Here is an 18,105-nt window from a genome sequence, read left to right as displayed (position 1 = left end):
ACAACAATAACGGCTGTGATTGGTTGGAGCAATGTGACTGACCAATCACGAAACGGGATGCTCGCCGTAAAGTGAAGCTGTCAGAAAACTTGTCACCGGATAAACCATTGCTCTTCAAAATTCTCAGGGTGTCCTCCAAAAATGAGCAGGATTGCTGGGCTCCTACGGCGAACCTTTGGAATAGTACGTGAACACGTCGGGACAGATCACCTTGGGAATAAATATTACTCTATTCCCGAACAGAAGACGTGGACAGGTATCAACACTTTTGTTAAAATTAGCTTGTCCTGATTTCAAGTATAAAACGTACACATGCAGACATCTGAAGCCAACTTTGGAAACCGTTCGGTAAAGTTTTAAACCAGACAATGTAGGTCTTGCTCTGTTAAGCTTCTCTTGCTCTGTTACCTAAGCTTCTATAATTTCTGCTCCATTTTTATTATCCAACTTTAAATTAATTCTTACGAAGTTAGAAACAACAATTGTGGATATTTAAGTTCTTCATTCGCATTAATGTGACATTGTTCTCTTGTTTACTGTAGATTATGACATTACCCTTGCCCTGAATCGGTCTGTCCTTACCCTTTTGCCGTTGTAGTACTCAATTATCGCCGCTAGATGGAGGAACAGTCCAAATAGCAGCCAAGCAGTAGTTCTGCGTCTGATTATTATTTATAAGGAGGCCCTGCTGAAACCTGGTATCACTCACTCCAATCAGGAGAACTGTGTCCATTGGAATATAACAGGGCTTCCAAACTCTATTGCGAGAAGTTGGGTGAGTCTTTCCAAACAAAAATTGCGTTTGGGCCCTAATTGTCTCATAGTGTGGAGACACTGATCATGGCGACCACAACACAGTTATTGAATGTTTGTTGGCATTAATAGAGTTCCTTGTTGTAGTTTGAGATGTATTGCAGCTTATACTGTTACATTATTTTCAAAAAAACAAGGCAATGCATTTAAATGTAATTGCATATCCACTATGGCTGGCAAAACTATTCATTCCTCTTGAAAACATGGATTTTATTGGAATGTTATGTGACTGTTATGTGACCAGCATAACCATTGGCGTTCAGAAAGTCACTCAATTAGAGTCTCGGTATAGATACAACTGTTCTATCAAGGCAAACATGTGGATGAAGGTGCCATGGTCAGTTGAGGCCAAAATTAAACATTCAGACCACTATGTGTTACAGAAAAATAGCACTGTACATTAGCTAGAACACATTATGGCCAGTGTGAAACACAGGAGTGTCATGCTTTGGGCAGCAACTTTTAGATATTTCAGAAGAGGTGCAAAGACAACAACTCTAAACATAAAGTCAAAGCTATAATGAAATGGTTTAATGCATATTAATGTAAAACAAAAGTCGCCTCAATAAAATTCAGGAACTAGAGATTCTTAAACTTTCTGTTTGAGAATCAGTTGCGAGTCTTGAACATTGGATGTTCATGGACTTCATCCAATCTGATACAGGTTTGTTTATTTTTCAAAGAAAAATGAGAACATTTTAATCTCCAAATGTGCAAAACCTAGTAGAGATACTCCCCAAGGCACATGCCGCTGTGATCACAACAGAGTCTACGAAATATGTACTCAGGAGGGCCGGATGCTCATGCATACCAGTCCTGGTTTTATAAATTAATATGGAAAGCAATGTCTTAATTTTCTTCCGCTTCAAAATTCTGCACAACTTTGTGTTGATCTAGCACATAAAAATGGTTTGCAAGGCCCTGCACATACATACACTTTATATCCCAAGTGAAAGAGCAGAGCTTTTGTATCTTTCAGTCACCCATTTCTCGCCAGTTTAGAAGAAAATGTTTTGCCATAATTAATATGACTGAGTGGTTTATGACATGAATGCATTCCCTGCTAAAGAAATGAAGCCATTGTCTTTGCATCCTCTGTTTTGCTGTGGAAGGATCCACCTCTTGCGGATTAAGCTTCTGCTCATTTTTTTTTCTCCCTAAACGTGACTTTATTTTATTTTTTTGGTTCACCTTTTCTCAGCAGTTTTTGCGGGGGAATCTTTCACCTGCATCGTATTTATAATTCATTACAAGGTAGCTCCTCCACCCCTGCCTGTCAACCTATTCAAATGAGACATCACAAAAGCTGCTCTCTAGCATGCTTACAAGGTAATGTATGCACTGTCCCATTGCTAAGACTCACAACTGCAGATAGGCTAGCTAGTTTATGTGAAAAAAAAACAAAAAACTGTTGAGATAAACACAAGTCTAAGCAGCAGGAGGGCACAGATAAATGCTTGTTTTTGCATTTATAATAAACATAGAAAGCGAGTGTTGCATCCGTTTGTCTCCATTCAACCTTGTGGAACTAAATCATATGCATTATTCAGTCCATATGTCTTGCAGAAGCTAGCTTTTGATCTCAAACTGATAGGCCAAGCATGGGCTCAGGGCCTGGAGGCACAGACCACAGGGCTTTTCACTCAAGCGCATAAGTTTTGCTCGAAATAGGTGAGGAGTTTCTCTCTCTTCTGTCTCCCCGCTCTGTCTACCCATTTGTCCATCTCTCCACATTTACCCATGCTTAGCTGCTTCCATTTTCTACCTCTCTCCATCCGTTAACTTTTTTGAAAACTGGGGCGTAAGCAATTCTACGAGCCAGAGGTGGACTGCGTGTTAGGGCTATAATGGCTGCCATGATAGAAAAAAAAGTTTTTATGTTTGTTTTTATGTGCATTTGTCTGATTCGATTTCAACAACTTCTATTTAGGTTGTGCTTTTTTTTTTTTTTGTTGCCCTTCCCCTTGTACTTCTGCCTCTACATTTTTTTCCCTCCCCTTTGAAGTAAGTCCAGTGAAGATTCTATTCAAAACACTAGCATAGAGGGATAGACCCAGCAGAGAGCCTTCTAAATCCCTATCCTCAGATGTTGCTCCTCATCAAAATGAAAGGGCATTGGTATAACGGGGACTTCTAGAGGGACAGGGGAGGGAAACGAATCTCGGCTTCTGGTCCAGCAGCTTTAAAGAGCTCACAGAAAGAGCTGCTCTGCAGGCTGCGGGGTTCCTGTGAGTCTCGCCTACAAGAAGAGCTGCTGACAATGTGGCCACTGGTCTTAGAAGGTCTTTGCCTTGTCGCTGTTTTCACTATGCTGAGCTGAGAATCTATATTCTCCCCCCCGTCTTTTTTTACGTGCACGTCTGTCCCCTAGGCCCATCTCTGCCTCACTCTGCATGGGGGCACCGTGTCACGCTGCCCAGATGAAAGCCTGAGCGCTTTCTGGATGGGCTCATTCGTCTTCAGCAGCCAGACCCGGAGTCCCGACGCCCGCCTTCCCTTCCCGTTTTTTTTTTTTTTTTATTATTTAGGGAAGCGAGAGGCACGCTGACATTATCGGCTGCTGCAGGCACATTTGAAAATAATTGCCTGTATGATTGCTATTTTTTCTTACCTCTTTGAGGAGGTGTAGCCTTTGTCTTGGAATCAATGGCTGCTCAATACCGGACAGGGGAAAGGCAGTTTCCTTTCATGTCTCAGTGAAAGGGATGTATTTTTAGCGCTGTTCGTTTTAGCCATGTGTGTATGTGAGTGTGTGTGTGTGTGTGTGTGCGTGTGCACGCGTGTGTGTGTGTGCCATGCAGTTTTAATCTATTGGTCCTCTTTTGCTGTGTGGAGAATGGAAGAGATTCAGAGGTTCTTCAGAGGTGTGCCACGCAGGCTGGAGAGAAAAGAAGCATTGACTTGTCGTCCTATCGCTGTCTCCTCTCTCTCTCTTTGTCTATTATTTATTAGTATCCCCAGCTTGGTTGTATGAAGTGAAAAAGTACTCAGTTCTGCTATTTTCAGGACGGGGCGACTCTTGAGGGGGTGGCGGGGGGAGAGGAAGGAGGTGTTCTTTTGCATTAGTGCATCTGTTAATGCACCATGACAGCTGCACACCTCAAATTTGTGTTTTTAAAGAAAGTAGAGAGGGAGGAGGGGAAAAAATATCATTAGTTGTGTGTTTTCTCTCCACTTCATGCCCTAACACACTTAACACAACAACAGATGGCTGTGTGTCATCAGAGCGTTGATTCAAGCCTCATATTTCCACGCAAAGACTCACAGCGGAAAGAGACGAGGGTCCAAATGGCTGTTCATTCTGCCACAAGTCATCCCCTGGGTGTGATGAAGGAAGGTCTATCCCGCCATAGGACACCGAGTCAGTGTTTACAGGAGCGTCAGTGTCCAGAACCGCCACTGTAAATCATGCTAATTGATCAGAGGCGATGCAATGCGTGGGGGTTTAAATGAGGGTTCTTTAATCATTATAGGGTCTAGCTCATCTAGCTCCGTGCGCCCTGCCAAGAGCGTATTTGCATGTGTGTCTTGTGGCTCATCATGGAGTGACTTCGCTTGTTCATTAAAAAGGCATTTGAAGAAATAGATGCTGAAAATGAGAGAGTGGCCGCATTTATTTTCAATGGCAGAACAATCCAAGTGGGCTGTGATCCAGCAACGGGGTGGGGGTGTGGGGGGGAATTCAAGTGTTTTGGAGGTCCATTAACTGCTGCCTGTCTGCAGTGCAGCTGGAGATATACAGTGCCTTACAGGAGTTTCCGTTCTCGTCTGAACTCTTTTCTACATTTTCTCATCCTAGAACAACAAATGTCAATGGAACTTATTAAGATTTTATCTAATGGGATCAACATAAAGTTGCGCGAAAGGGTGAAGTGAATGTAAAACCATGCATGGCTTTCAAAAATTATTTTCCCCAAGAAAAAAGTAAAAAAATAATAATAATAATTAAAATTAAGCCCTATTTACTCTTAGAAACTCTAAATAAAATCCAGTGCAACCAACTGCCTTCAGGCTTCCTCTGATTGTCCAAATATTCAGAGAGGGCCACAAAGGTCATCAGGAAGACAAGGGTCAGGGATAAATCTGTGGTGAAGGTTACAGCTGGGTTATGCTATAAGCAACATGCTACACTTTGAATGTCTCACAGCACACTGTTCAATCTGTCATCTTAAAATGTAAAGATGTAAAGACATGACTGTGCATATACTGATAGAATTAGAATTCCTATGTCGTCATTTAGCAAGAAAGCACAACAAAATTTAATTAGACTGTTGATTATCCAGTCCAGAAATCTGGTCCTTATGAAAGGGTGGGAAGAAAAAAAACTATTGTTGAGAGAAAGGCAGGGCACACGCTGGACAGATCGCCTGTCCATCACAGGACAACAGAGAGACACACAGGACAAACAACCACACACACACTTTTACCTTAGGGCAATTTAGAAAGACCAATTAACCTGACGGTAACAGTCAAGTTTGTGGGCTGTGGGAGGAGGTCAGAGTACCTGGAAAGAACCAACACATGCATGGGGAGAAGATGCAAAATCAATGCAGAAAGACCGGGATTCGAATCCAGGACCTGGCAAGGCAGCACCGCTACCAACCGTGGCACTGACCAGTTTTCCTGAACTGAACACTGAACCTTTTAAGCAAAATGGTATTTGTTTAAAAAAAAAACTACTAACTCTACACCTTGACATCTCCATCTTTACTGTGAAACATGGCAGGTGTAGCAACATGGTGTGCGGGTGGATTTATTCAGCGAAATCGGGGAAACCGGACATAGTTGTTGAGAAAACGGATAGAGGTGAATACATAGCAGTTATAAAGAAAACCTTTTAAAGGCAACAGCAAGTTTAATACTGATGAAGATAGAGCCAATTGAAAATTGATATTTACATATGCTCTCCAATTAGGGTGACTAAGCTTGAACTTAGTCAGCCTACTTTAATCTAATATATATACTGACATATAGTCTACTTTGTGTCAGCATATCATATAAAATCCCGATAAGATACTCAGAAATGTAATTTATTGAGTTTTTTGTCGTTTTTCCTTTCTTTCTAGCCTACATTCACTGTATGATTTACAAAGAGAAGGAACCAGAGCGTTAATGTAAAATAATAATATTCAGCTAGCCTAGATGTGTTTTGACACCCGAGGACTCTTTGTCGGTCAGAAGCTCAACGTGGAAGACTGACAGACAGGTAAGGCACAGCAGCAGACGGCTCCTGGAGCCTGCCACTGCTTATTCAAGTCAGAATATTTTAATAAAGCAGACAGGCAGAGAGAAATCAGGCAAAGTGGAAACGGAAAGGAGAAAAGATAAGACCAGGGGAAACTATTGGAGGGTGGAAGAAAGAAGGTGGGGTACATGGGATGAGTGACAAAGAACAAAGAAGGTGCTGACATATTGGGGTGAAATTATAGAGCGGAGTGGAGGAAAGAATGGATGGAGTAAAAGTGAAAGGAGGGTTTCTGACAGGGTAAAATGAGTAGGTGGATATATGCAGGGGGAACGCGAGGTGGTAGCGATAGGTTAATGGTGAGAGAGTGGTGGTTTTTGAAGATGTAATGGAGGGAAAGGGATGGAGGGAGCATGGAGGATTGGAGGTGAACAGAAAGGGGTGGACAGCTAGGTTTGTGAACAACATGCACATGGGCCTCAGAGGAGGTGTGGAGGAAGGAAAGGAAAGGAAAGGGGGGGTTCAGACCGCTCCAAAGCCTCACAAAGGATTCTGACTTCCTGCCTTACCGTAGTTCCTTTTACAAGCCAGTTAGGGGTTGGTGAGTAACTTTGTAAGGATGGGTGGTCTCAGACAGAGCGGGCCAAAGGATCACTGCCACCCTTATGTCTGCCTGCCTTTGGGCATACGATCACAAACGGATTAAATTGAGGTTTGTATTTTAAATTAATAATTCCCCCACATTCTATCATAAATTGCTCAAACCTCTTTGGGAACAAGAAAGCGTCTGATAAATTAAACTGATCATTACTTTACGCTCAAGCTCCTCCCCACTGTAGAACTGATGGAAAACAATGACTGGCATTTTCCTTCTAAACCTCATCCCACATCACTAGGCTTTAGTATAACAGGTAACCATGGTTACAGGCTTCACATATGCCTTCCATGATTTATTTTTTTTTTGCCCCTACTGGAAAAGAGACTGTGAGGGAGAAAAGAGGGTGTCCTTATTGGGCATCGTCACCCCTGTGTATCAGTGATGCTCATTGGATCTCTCCATCTTCATAAAGCTGTCTGTTATGATGCAGGCATTCACCCATTCCCCACACACAGCTCAGCTGGAGATAAATAAACTTGGCTGAATGCGACCTGACAGGCCCGCTCTGTCAAGGAGGCTTTTTTTTTTTTTTTTTTTTTTTTTTTAGTTTTTGCTTTTCTTTTTGTCCCAACACTGCGAGTCCAAAACCTTCCCCGTCTGCCTGAGAATGTTGCTCTCTATTGAGAGATGGTGACATTGCAGTTGGATCCTTTTAACACTAAAAGTTCTTATTTAGACTTTTCTCCCGTTTTTTTTTTTAGTCTGTTGGATGGGCTTTGACTGCTCTGGATAACCGCACCTGAGCAGGGGCCAGCCCTCATTAAGAGTGAGAAAAATGTGGGTTTATCACCACCGATATGGTCCTTGCAATATCACAATTGCATGTTTTCTTCGTATCACGCAACTATATTTACAACAAACATGCACAAAAACTGCTGCCTCATTCTTCACTTTGGAAATTGCTGCTTTCAGTGTTTCAGGAAATCCAAATGGTCAAAATAACTCAATCAGTGGGCGATTCAGAGGAGTCTAGATCTAGAAATTATACTTAGTCAAGGGCAAGCCGGGGTTGAAATTCAGCCCAGGAGCTTGGTTTGGACAGGCCTTTAATCTGATTACGCAACGGACAAAAGTGGAAACATAATTTTAAGACAAATGTATAAAAACACAATATTTTTTTCCAACAGTCAAAACTACGGTGTGTTTGTGTTTAATGACAAAATTAAAAACAACAAAAGTTTATTAAGGAAGCAGCTTATAAAAATCAAAGCAAATATTAGGGAACCAAAAAAAATCCCATAAGTTAAACAGACCTATTACATTTATTAAGTGAAATTATAGGTTTTTAGACAGTTTCAGATGTCATAAAGTTTGGACCACAATCCTTTGACTTTAAAACGTTAACGCATAACATCCCTAACCTGCTGTAGTCGTGCTGCTTGTTTCTAGTGTCATCGCTCACCTTACCCCCTTCATCACAGAAAGTATCTGTTAATTTGATGCAACTTGCCGAGTCCTGCAGTAACTTTTTTGTTCTTTTATCCCAAAGTTTTTCAGCCCCACCAATGTTTTCTCCTTACTTTTTTTTTTTTTGACAAATTGGAAAGGACCACTCATATCTCCATTTAGTATGGAAACTATCACAACTGCCTATGAAACTCCAAAGTGGCTGTGCTGATGGGCTTTATGGTGCAAGAAGAAGCAACAGGAACAAACCAGGCTTTTGGGAAGCATCATGAATCCCTGTACTTACAACAAAAAATATATAGACAAAAAGTTAGTTTCCTTAAAAAACAGCGCCTTCTTGTAGTTTTTTTGTTGTTGTTGTTGTATTTTTAGCTGTTTAGGAATTTGTACGGAATTCCAGCTGTGCAAATTCCTATACAGAAATTTCCCTGCAGGAAATTTTCTGTCCTGCAAGAAAATTTCTTATCGAGTTCTTTGTGTTCCTCCGCAGAAGTGGACATTTGCATCTAAACGGTAATTTATGTATCTGGTAAAGGTTATGTCTGAGAGCTATGCCAGTTGGACGATGACAAGGGTAAAGACTAGGTGAGCATGGTCTGATATTGGAGTGGGATGTTGCATTCTGGTACGGCACAAATGAACACGGTGTTTTTAAGCTGTAGATGTCAGTGCGGTGATAAAGGGAGGGTGTGACAGAGTCCACCTGTTGGGGTCTGGTGCAGAGTGTGTTTTAAGGAATGTCTTCCGCCGTTGTTGAGCGACATGTTTTCCCCTGACATCTTTCTCTGCAAGAAAAAAAAAAACAAAAAAAAAAAACAAGACACAGCAGAAGAGATGGTATGAAGATGCCGGGGATGACATTGTGGAGGTGAACAACCTCTCAGGCCGCCCCCAGCGGTACTCACCTGGGAGCTGATGTGTGAGATTGTTTGGGGGGGGGGAAGGGGGAGTGAGGGAGTGAGGGGTTTGCGTGTTGAAGCAGGTGATGGAGTTTAGTGGGGTGTGTTCAGGGTTCAAAGAGCAGCCCTCGGAGCGCATCATGTCTTATTTTAACGAATGGGAAGGGTTGAGGTACGGCTGCCACGGCAACCCCCTCACCCATCCTGCTCCTCCGCTTCCATCCTTCCTTCTTTCCTCCCTCCCTGCCTGCCTTCCTTTTCCTCTCCCCTCCCCCAGGATTCACAGCCAGCCTCACAGATGAGTTGTGCTCAGACAGGTGAGATGGCTCATGAATATTTATGCCGTGGGATTTCATTCCTCCCTGCCGCTGGACCCTCCCCCTCCTCTCCAAGGCGGTGCTGCGTTTGTCCTTCACGGTAAAGAGGCAGCGTCCTCGCTCCTGTCCCTCAGGTTAATCTGCCTTGCTCTCTAGCCAGTTGTGTGTTGGTGTGTGTGTGTGTGTGTGTACAGGTGTGTATTTGACTAGTAAATAGGCTTCCCCCTAGTGAGTGATGAGAAGGCAGATGTGTCACAAGGGGGCCCGCTGAGATTGTGAGCTCCTAACATCCTTCATACCTCTCTGTGTCTCTTACTCAAGGTGGAGAAAGAACTGTGGAGCAGACAGATTACATACTGATGGACGGATGTGGCAGGAAGAAGTTATTCTACCATCAAAACATGCAATATTAATATATAGGTATTAAGATTTACTCGTTTATTAGATTTTGGATTCTTTTGATGAATCAGGTTTGATCCAGAAACATGAAGAGGCAAAACTCGGTGAGCCACATTTAAAGAGCCTGGACACAACTTCCTCTGCAATTGCATTTAAAATGAAATTTGTAATATGTTGTTTTTAAAATGTTTAAATGCAAATTCACTGGTTCTGGGAAGCAACCTTGAAAAGATCTGGTACAGTATGGTCTGACCTTAGTAACGTTTTAAGTCATGGATAGATGAAAAGATGTGCAAAACCCTTTAACTTATTCACTTCTCAAGCTCTAACTGTATTTCACTGGGATTTGGTGCGACAGACCAACAGAAAGTAGTTCTTGGTTGTGAAAAAGAAGGTTTCAACAGTTTTAAGCACAAATAAATCTGAAACAAATGTGCGTTTGTATTCAGTCCCCTGGGTCATTACTTTTGTAGAACCGCCTTTGGCTGCAGTTACAACTGCAAGTCTTTTCAGGTGCGTCTTTATCAGTGTTGCACATCTGCAAACAAAGTTTCTTGCACATTCTTTTGCAGCACATCTCGAGGTCAGTCAGATTGAATGGTGAGCTTCTAGGAACATCAGATTTATGACTTAGCAAAGATCCTCAGGACGTTTTGGCCGGTTGTCTTGCTGGAAGGTAATCCAGCAAAACTGTTTAGCCCTCCAATCCAGTTTAGCTCCACTTAATCTTCTATGCCTACCTTTTACACAGCATGACGCTTCCTCCACCATGTTCCATTGTGACAAATTTTTCAGGTTCATGTATAGTGTGTTTTTTGCATGAAATGACAAAAAGATCATTGGTCTCATCTGATTAGAGAACCATCTCCCGCCTGTTTGCCGTGTCCCGTGCACAACTTGTGTAAGAGACGCAGCAAACATATGGGACAATAAACTGGAAAACCCTTTTCCAGTTTATTGTCAACTATGGACACTGCTGGTTGAGCTCAAGATATGCAAAGCACCCAATATTGTTTTATAAGCCCAACTCTGTATTAAGCCTTTCTCAACTCACAGGTTTGTGGTTGGGGAAAATGCAAATCCAAATAAATGCTGTTTGTACAACACTGTTTGTCCATCACAAACATGCTGGGAGGATCCAGAATGTATGTACAAACAGTATTTGTCACTAAAATCCAGGGATAAAACCTGTACTGGCAGTGGGGTTTAGACATGCTGCAAAATCATCGTTACAGGAGTGGAAGCATGTCGGCGTTAAACAGGAAGGGAGGGGGGGGGCGCATGGGAGGAGAGGGAGAAACACAGAGGAGACAGAGAAAGGTAAGCTCCTCTCTTTATGCTTATTATTTAGGCATTAGCTCGCTAAGCACATTGCATGTGGGGACTTTAATGCAATTTTCCATTTCATTCTGCTGCCACCCACTCCTGATGCAAATATGGATATGATCTGTTTATAATTAGCATACCTGTTAAACGCCTTAGTTAGTATTGCCTAGAGAATCGCAGCCTTTTGTTTGCAGGCGGTTGTCTATGCCGTGCCATCTTGGGAGAATTTCAAGGAAGCATTTTCCCCGAGAGACATCCAAGATTGGTTTTTGCTAGCTAATTGAAGGATCACATTGTTCATTTTCCCCCTTTTTGCTATAGTTTAGCAGCCGAACAGGTGAAATCTGGTGCTTGGATGCCGGCGAAATCCATCCGCGTGCTGAGCCGGAGCCTGCGAGGGGCCTTTTGTGACAACCTAGTGGGAACCAAGGCAGAACTAAAGCATTACTAGCCTAATTAGCTGACCTGATTACTGCACGGACTGGATGGCGTGTGGAAAAGAACCATCCTCACAAGACATAATTACAGAACAGCACACAGGCGCTGATTTTCGATGGGGAACCCAGGGCCGTGAACAGAACTCGCGTCGTCACTTTGGAGGGCCATCGTTTATCCATCCCAGTGCCAGAGCTATCTGTTATGGCTGAAGTAAACATTAAGGCCATCAGTCTGCGGTGCACACGGCGCTGCTCGCATCCATTTGTCCGTGTCCAGTGAGCTGCGGAGAGACTGTGATGGAATCCTGACAGATTGTCTGTGTTTTGGAGCGTGTTGTTTTCTTTGCCCATACATTTTTCTTCTTCAAGCCATGTTTGCCATGCATCATCACGCGCTCTCTCTCTTTCTCTCTCACTCACTCTTGCTGCCTCCCTGCTTCTTCCTCCTCCCTCATCGCCTCATCCCTTCTCAGATAGACATCTGACTACCTGTGAGGAGAGAAACTATGGAAACACAGAACTTGTTATTTTTGAACACGACTCGTGTGAAGACGACACGGCAAAAAGCTGGCTCTTTCTTCTCCTGTCTCTCTGCGGTTCCCCCTCCCCGCCTTCGGTCGCCGTCTCCATGTCACTGTGTGCCAGCCAAACTTGTCTAATCAGCAGATTTGACCAAAATAATTGGCAGTGGCCTTGCTGCCAGCAAGCGTCGTGCTGTATACAGATAGGGAGAAGGAACGCTTAATATTCCAAGCAGCTCGTGCCTCTCCTGTTCCCTCTGATATCTGACCTCTTTTGTCTCCTGCTGGGCTTGATGTTGATTTTGGAGGGCATTGTTAGCCAGGGCGCTGTGATTGGAAGAGGTAGCCGGTGGAGGGGGGCCGTGGTTGGTTGGGTTAAAGGAAAAGCCCATTTGCATAAAGGCTTAGCCCAGATTTGGAGCCACTCAGCGAGATCTGAGGAGAAGGGCCCGAGGGCCGCGAGGTAATCATCCATGGCCTGTCACAGCGCTGTCATCCCCGCGTGGATTTGTCTGTGTGTCTGGAGAACATTGTGTCTGGACTACTTTGTGTTTATATCCCTTTGCATTTGGTGTGCAACACTGGCGAGCACCTCCATCAAATCACACTTGCTGTCTTTTTATTTTTTATATATATATATATATATTTTTTTTTCCCTTTCCAGGGAGGCAGGTCCGTGCCAAGCGGATGGTGGAGGCAGCCAATCCTGCAGAGTATGAATATATGGAGGGCAACATTCCGATAGAGTGGGAAGGTACGTTTGGGCTGCAGAATCTGTGCCGCATATTGTACTTATCACTAATTTTAAACAAAAAAAAAAAAAAAAAGCTAAAATAAAAGAGAATGACAGATCCATGGCTTCATCTTCTGGGACCTTGGCTAATCCAATGATTTAGTTTTCTCTCTCTCTCTCTCTCTCTCTCTCTCTCTCTCTCCTTTTATTTTGTAAGATGGAATGGGGGCTGGGAATGAGTTTATCAAAGATGCCTTCTGCCGGCGTTATACAACAGTACCATAAAAAAGTGTTTCTTACAACTGGATACAAACTGTTCCCTGTGTCTCAGACTGGCTTTATCCACCTTAAACCCCCTCATCCTGCCTCGCCCCATCCCTCATGCATTTTCATCAGGATGCAAATAAGAAACGGATAAAAGAGGCACAGAATCCCCATGCTAGCTGGAGCAAGAGTTGCAAAATCTCTCCCCCTCTCTCTCTTTCTGGCTCCCTTTAACTTGCTCTGCTGTGCAGCCAGCTCAGCCAGAATAGAGCTTCCTCCACAGAGGGAGGGAAAAGAGATGTGATGGAGAGAGTTCTGCTGAGGAGCGGAGGGAGGGATGGAGGTGTGTATGAGGAGTGACGGAGCATGTGCTTTAAAATCTGAAGATCAAGGACGATGGACGTGTCTCGCTGACCCGGTTCTGCCAACACAAAATCCGAACTGATGTTTTGTATTTATCATGAACTATAAGCTTCTTTAAAAAGTTGAATAATTTTCCACATTACACCACATCTACAAATTTTCATGTTTTTGGTTGGGAATTTTTTGTGGCTGACAAACATGAATTAATGTTTTTTTGTTGTTGTTTTTTTTTTTTTTATTAGATCTGGACAGTGTGGTATGTATTTGCGTTCACTTCCCTTTGACTCTGACGCAGCTGAATAAAAAAAAAGAGTTTAAACAACTGCATTCAAAAATCAATTTCATAATACATAAAGACCATTTGTGAATAATTTCAGTGGAAATCCATTTGTTCTGTGGAGGCTTCGTAAGAATGTTGGTGAACAAACAGCAATGTGGAGGAACGGGAGCAGACTGGTCAGGGAGGAAGCTCTGGTGACGTCTAAGGCAGGAATATGTTATAAATGTTCAACTTTGAACTTGTTTCATAGGTTTGATCAGTTTATCATCCAACAGAATACAACTTCAAACCTAACAAGACATGATTCAAAGAAGGCTGAATGCAAATGCACAACACACTTCAGATTTTTATTTGTAAAACATTTAAGCTCATAAATTCCCCCTCCACTTCACAATTATGAGCCACTTTGTGTTGGAACGTCTCATCTAGTCCCAATGAAACGCAGACATGTGTTGTGCACTAAATGTGAGGGATATATATCATTCAAGTGATAAGAAGAATCCTGTTGCAAGGCACAGTAGTTCTGGATGCTTCCGGTTTACAAAGTCACATAAAACGAGACCAAGTGAATCAAAAGCTGCGTATCAGTCCCCAGCAAGCATGGAGGCTTCCTCAGTAATGCCGGAGCTGCAGCCTTTAAATATGACTGCGGGTTTTGTTTGTGCAGCGTATGTTCGTGTGGGTGTTCTCACTCTCATGTTTTTTTTTTTCCTTCTTCTTCCTCCTCTCTTCTCTCCTTGCAGCTTGGATCCGAGGCAGACGGACGGAGCCTCCCTCCATCGAGGTACGCTCTCCCCTCTCCTCCCGCCCCGCAGTTCCCCCGCTGTGCTGATGGTTGGACTCTGGGGGACTAGTTCCAAGGGAACGAAAGAAGCAAAGCTGGAAAGAAAAAGCTTTGATTTGTTTTATCGTACTGAATCCAGGAACTTTAGGGGACAGGTGTTAAAATAAACAGCAGCTGAAGTGCCTTGATGGTGAGACTGAGAGCAGAAACAGCCTCCGAACAAGGAGGCTCACTGACACCGTGTCCCAGTTTACGTTCTCTTTTTCCAACAGAAGCCTCCATCTCGGCTTTTTGTATTTTATTTCTGGCACTCTCCGAGACGGGAATGGTGAAAGCGTGCAGTTTTTGTTTCCCCCCCACACACACACACACTCCCGCTCCTCTCTCTGGGTTTATTGCTCTTTAAATGCGAGAATGCTGGAAATTATTTGGCTGGGAAAATGTGGGCCTATAGGAAATCCTTTGGAAGGCCGGTGCTCAGGCACTCTCTCTGTCCCCCCCCGTCCTCTGTCCCTGCCAGTAGCCGGTGCCATCTCCTGCCTTTCTTTTTGCCAGAACATTCTCTTCCAATTTTCTGCCTTACTTCTGCCCAATAGCTGCCATCGACAGCTGGACGGCGGCGATGCGGCCAAGGCTCCACTCCCAGCACATTACCCTGCCCCTTGTCACGCTCCCTCTTTTCCTGGTCCAAATCGACATAAATTGATTGGATTAAATCCTGTCATTAACAGGCTGGAAAAGCAGCTCAGTATGTTTGTCTCCCTCCCCAAAGCAAGACTTTTTGGCCATAGTTTCCCCCCGCCCCTTTTTTTTTTCCTTCTTTTTTTTCCCCAGTCCTTCAGTTTTGCCAGCACACAACAGCATCATGCCCAGTCCTCCCTTCCTCTTTGGTTCCCACAGCCAGGGCAAGGCTAACATCACTGTGAACACTAGATGCAGGGCTCAAGTGGGTAACTATTGCACCGGTGCACTGTTCATTTTATAAGCGTTTCCAGGATTTAAATTGGTTTCCGATAATGCAGTATAAAAGCCTCCTGTCCTTTCAGTTTACCAATCTGTTCCAAGTGCTACATTTTTAAGAAGCGGTGATTATGTCGCTGCAGGTTAATGGAAAGTTACGCTTCTGGCTCAACAGAAACATCTGTTCATGCAAGGACTGGATTAAAACTTTATTTCTCTTCTGATTTGGACGAGTGCGAATCAGATGCTCCAACAACAAAGAGAGGTCCTTGATTAAGGAGGGAAGCTCTCATTGCTTTCATTTGAATGTTCCGGCCAGTTATCTTGTGGTCACTATTCTGGTTTTCTGCAGCGTTTTTGTGCTCTCATTTTCTTAGGAGTTTGAAGCTCAGCACTTTAACCAACACATATATTTGTTTTATGATGAAAATTAACTAAAAGTGTCAAGATACATATACCAGATGTTTGAGGGTTTTTTTTTTGTTTTGCTCTCATACTAGGAATGATGATGAGAATTAAATCTAAAAAAAAATAAATAAATAAAAAAATAGTAGGACTTGTTTAGTCATGTTAAAAGAAAATTTCAAGGAGGATTACATTTATTTTATAATATGTTATTTTTGCATGTAGAGAATCATTTTCTCCAAATGATTCTCTACATTTAGAACTTTTTTTAGAAAAAAAGTTCTAAGATTTTTATTTTTTTTGAAATGTTCAGATTATTAAACTTTAGTTTTGTTCCTACAATAGAGGTGTAAACATCTTGGATAGCTTTGTGTCCTATTTAAAGTAGTAGTGTTCTAAATAATTGGGATTGCTTCTGTCTGTGAACTGCAGCAACTGCAAACAGTGCTAACCCACAGACTAAACAAAAAAAAAATCTAAGTTACTTCGTAATTTCCTTATTTAATCAGTCTGAATGTATTTATTATGCACCTATGAAACTTGATATTATAACCTTGTGGTTTATATAGGCCCCAGGTTTGCTGCCAAAGCAGCCCAGATTTCTTAAGGTTTGGACTTTACTCTCAATGGATACAAACCGCTGCAGACTGCGAACTCTCCACCCTCCATATCAGCTCACATCCTTCCCATTCCCCGTTTTACCTTCCAACACAGAAACTTTGAGCACAACATTACTGCCCTATATATTTCATCCACTAACAGGTGTCAAGATGAATCGGTCTAATTCATTTCACACGTCAGTCAGTGTTCACAATGTTTCGCCTGACCTGTCATTATCAGCCGAGACGTCATCACATTCCAAAGACGGTTAAAGTGATTTCACGCTGCTTTTTATTTCTCTACGATCTTAGAAGCGTTTAAACGTTCCCGATAGTCCGTGTAAAGAACGTAAACGCATGTGGTTTGTTACTGCAGGAGCTGATGATGAATGAGTCCCAGAGGAACGAGATCAAGCTGAAGGCGATGGAGCTGGAGGAGAAAGATCTGGCACTACAGGCTAAAGAGCACGAGGAAGGCCTGGTGGCGACTCCTGCGAGGACTGTGGCCAAGGGCCACGCGTCCGCCGCCGTCTTTGGCAAGGAGGAGCTCAGTGAGGAGCCAACTAGCACTGCGAACAAGTTCCAGCCCGGTTCCTGGATGCCCACCTCAAAGAAATAGCTGGAGACCTCCACAGAGACTGAGACATGAGACAGTGCAAAGTAAAATACAGTCCACAACGTTAGCAGTGAGTGCTTTGCTTAGGATATCAAATTGAAGACTTTAAATATAGAACTGATCTGTTTTTAAGTTTAAAGAAAGCCTGAAATAAATTAGTGTGATTTTTCTTTAAAAGGTCCAACTGGTTGATAGAACCAGTCATTCTGTCAGACTTTATTTACAGAGCACTTTTCTTACACTCAGGTGCAACACAATGATTTATAAATGTTAAAAACAGAAAGAAGGGACAGCGAACCACAACAGACGCAATGAGATTTATCAAAGTGATCAAATCAGGGTAAGTGCAGTTGCATTATATTGATAAATCTGATTTAAACAAATGGCCTCCACGTTTCTACTACCAAAACGTACAATAATATCTCATTATAATTTCATAAGCAATCCTTTCCTTCATTCCAACAGATTTCTGTCAAAATTCAACAGAGAATCACATTGGGGGGGAAAAATTGCAGTTGGAGATGTATGTATTATTTTATAAATGTTGCCTAAAGATACAAAAATAAAATTTGCCAACTTAAAAATTGACAACAGATTCACGCCTCTGCTGTTTTGGTTTCTAAAGACAAGTGCAAGAAATAATTATTTAAAAAAAAAAAGGCTTGGATTTTTAAAATAAAATTGTTTTAAACGTTGTCTGGTTTCCCCTTTTTTTTATCATAACGGATAGGCTTCTGTGCTATAATGACAAAAAGGACAGGGACAATTAATACAAGAAAATAAAGCAGCTGATGTGCAAAATGAATGTGCTGAAAGCATGAAATGGATAGCTCAATTTGGAACAACTGGAATGTTTTAATAACTGCTTCTATTAAGATATTATGGGTTAAAAAAAAAAAAAAAAACTTTTAGAATTAAGTAAATTTAACTTCAGCTGAACAACTCGTGAAATATTGCAGTCAGTGTTTTTCAGCACTGGTCCTCAAGACAAAGTGCCATGCAGGTTTCAGCAAACCTGATTTTAATTGATAGCTGATGAACAGGTTGTTGCTGAACTGGAACTGTCTGAATGACGCTTTGGAACAACCAAAAGCCGTGCGAAAATGTAGAACTGATTCTGTTTTGAAGGGCGGTCGTAC

At 42.5% G+C, this 18,105-nt stretch overlaps 1 protein-coding gene across 2 annotated transcripts; it reads left to right on the top strand.

Moving 5' to 3' along the window:
• Positions 1 to 48: 48 nt before the first annotated feature.
• On the top strand, positions 49 to 17,661 carry ndufaf2 (NADH:ubiquinone oxidoreductase complex assembly factor 2). 2 transcript variants are annotated; one of them, XM_014985599.2, is made up of 4 exons: positions 52 to 256; positions 12,627 to 12,716; positions 14,346 to 14,386; positions 16,727 to 17,557. In XM_014985599.2, exons 1-4 carry the CDS (start codon positions 142 to 144, stop codon positions 16,967 to 16,969), a joined length of 489 nt encoding a protein of 162 aa, XP_014841085.2. In that variant the 5' UTR covers positions 52 to 141; the 3' UTR covers positions 16,970 to 17,557. The 2 variants fall into 2 exon arrangements, with proteins under 2 accessions (XP_087864933.1, XP_014841085.2); XM_088008807.1 differs by lacking the exon at positions 12,627 to 12,716 and having other exon boundaries at positions 49 to 256; positions 16,727 to 17,661.
• Positions 17,662 to 18,105: the final 444 nt, after the last annotated feature.

The sequence above is a fragment of the Poecilia mexicana genome, unplaced genomic scaffold (genome assembly GCF_051168715.1).
Source record: "Poecilia mexicana isolate PSO_F unplaced genomic scaffold, ASM5116871v1 scaffold_9, whole genome shotgun sequence".
Classification (NCBI taxonomy): Eukaryota; Metazoa; Chordata; class Actinopteri; order Cyprinodontiformes; family Poeciliidae; genus Poecilia; species Poecilia mexicana.
Note: the sequence above shows the minus strand (reverse complement) of the source record. Positions and strands in the feature narration are given on the sequence as shown.

Bases quoted from the DNA above. Each gene is read 5' to 3' on its own strand.
- ndufaf2 (XM_014985599.2), top strand. From the start codon at position 142: ATGAGCAGGATTGCTGGGCTCCTACGGCGAACCTTTGGAATAGTACGT. The intron at 257-12,626 runs GTATCAACACTT...TTCCCTTTCCAG, and splicing joins CGAACAGAAGACGTGGACAG to GGAGGCAGGTCCGTGCCAAG. The intron at 12,717-14,345 runs GTACGTTTGGGC...CTCTCCTTGCAG, and splicing joins CATTCCGATAGAGTGGGAAG to CTTGGATCCGAGGCAGACGG.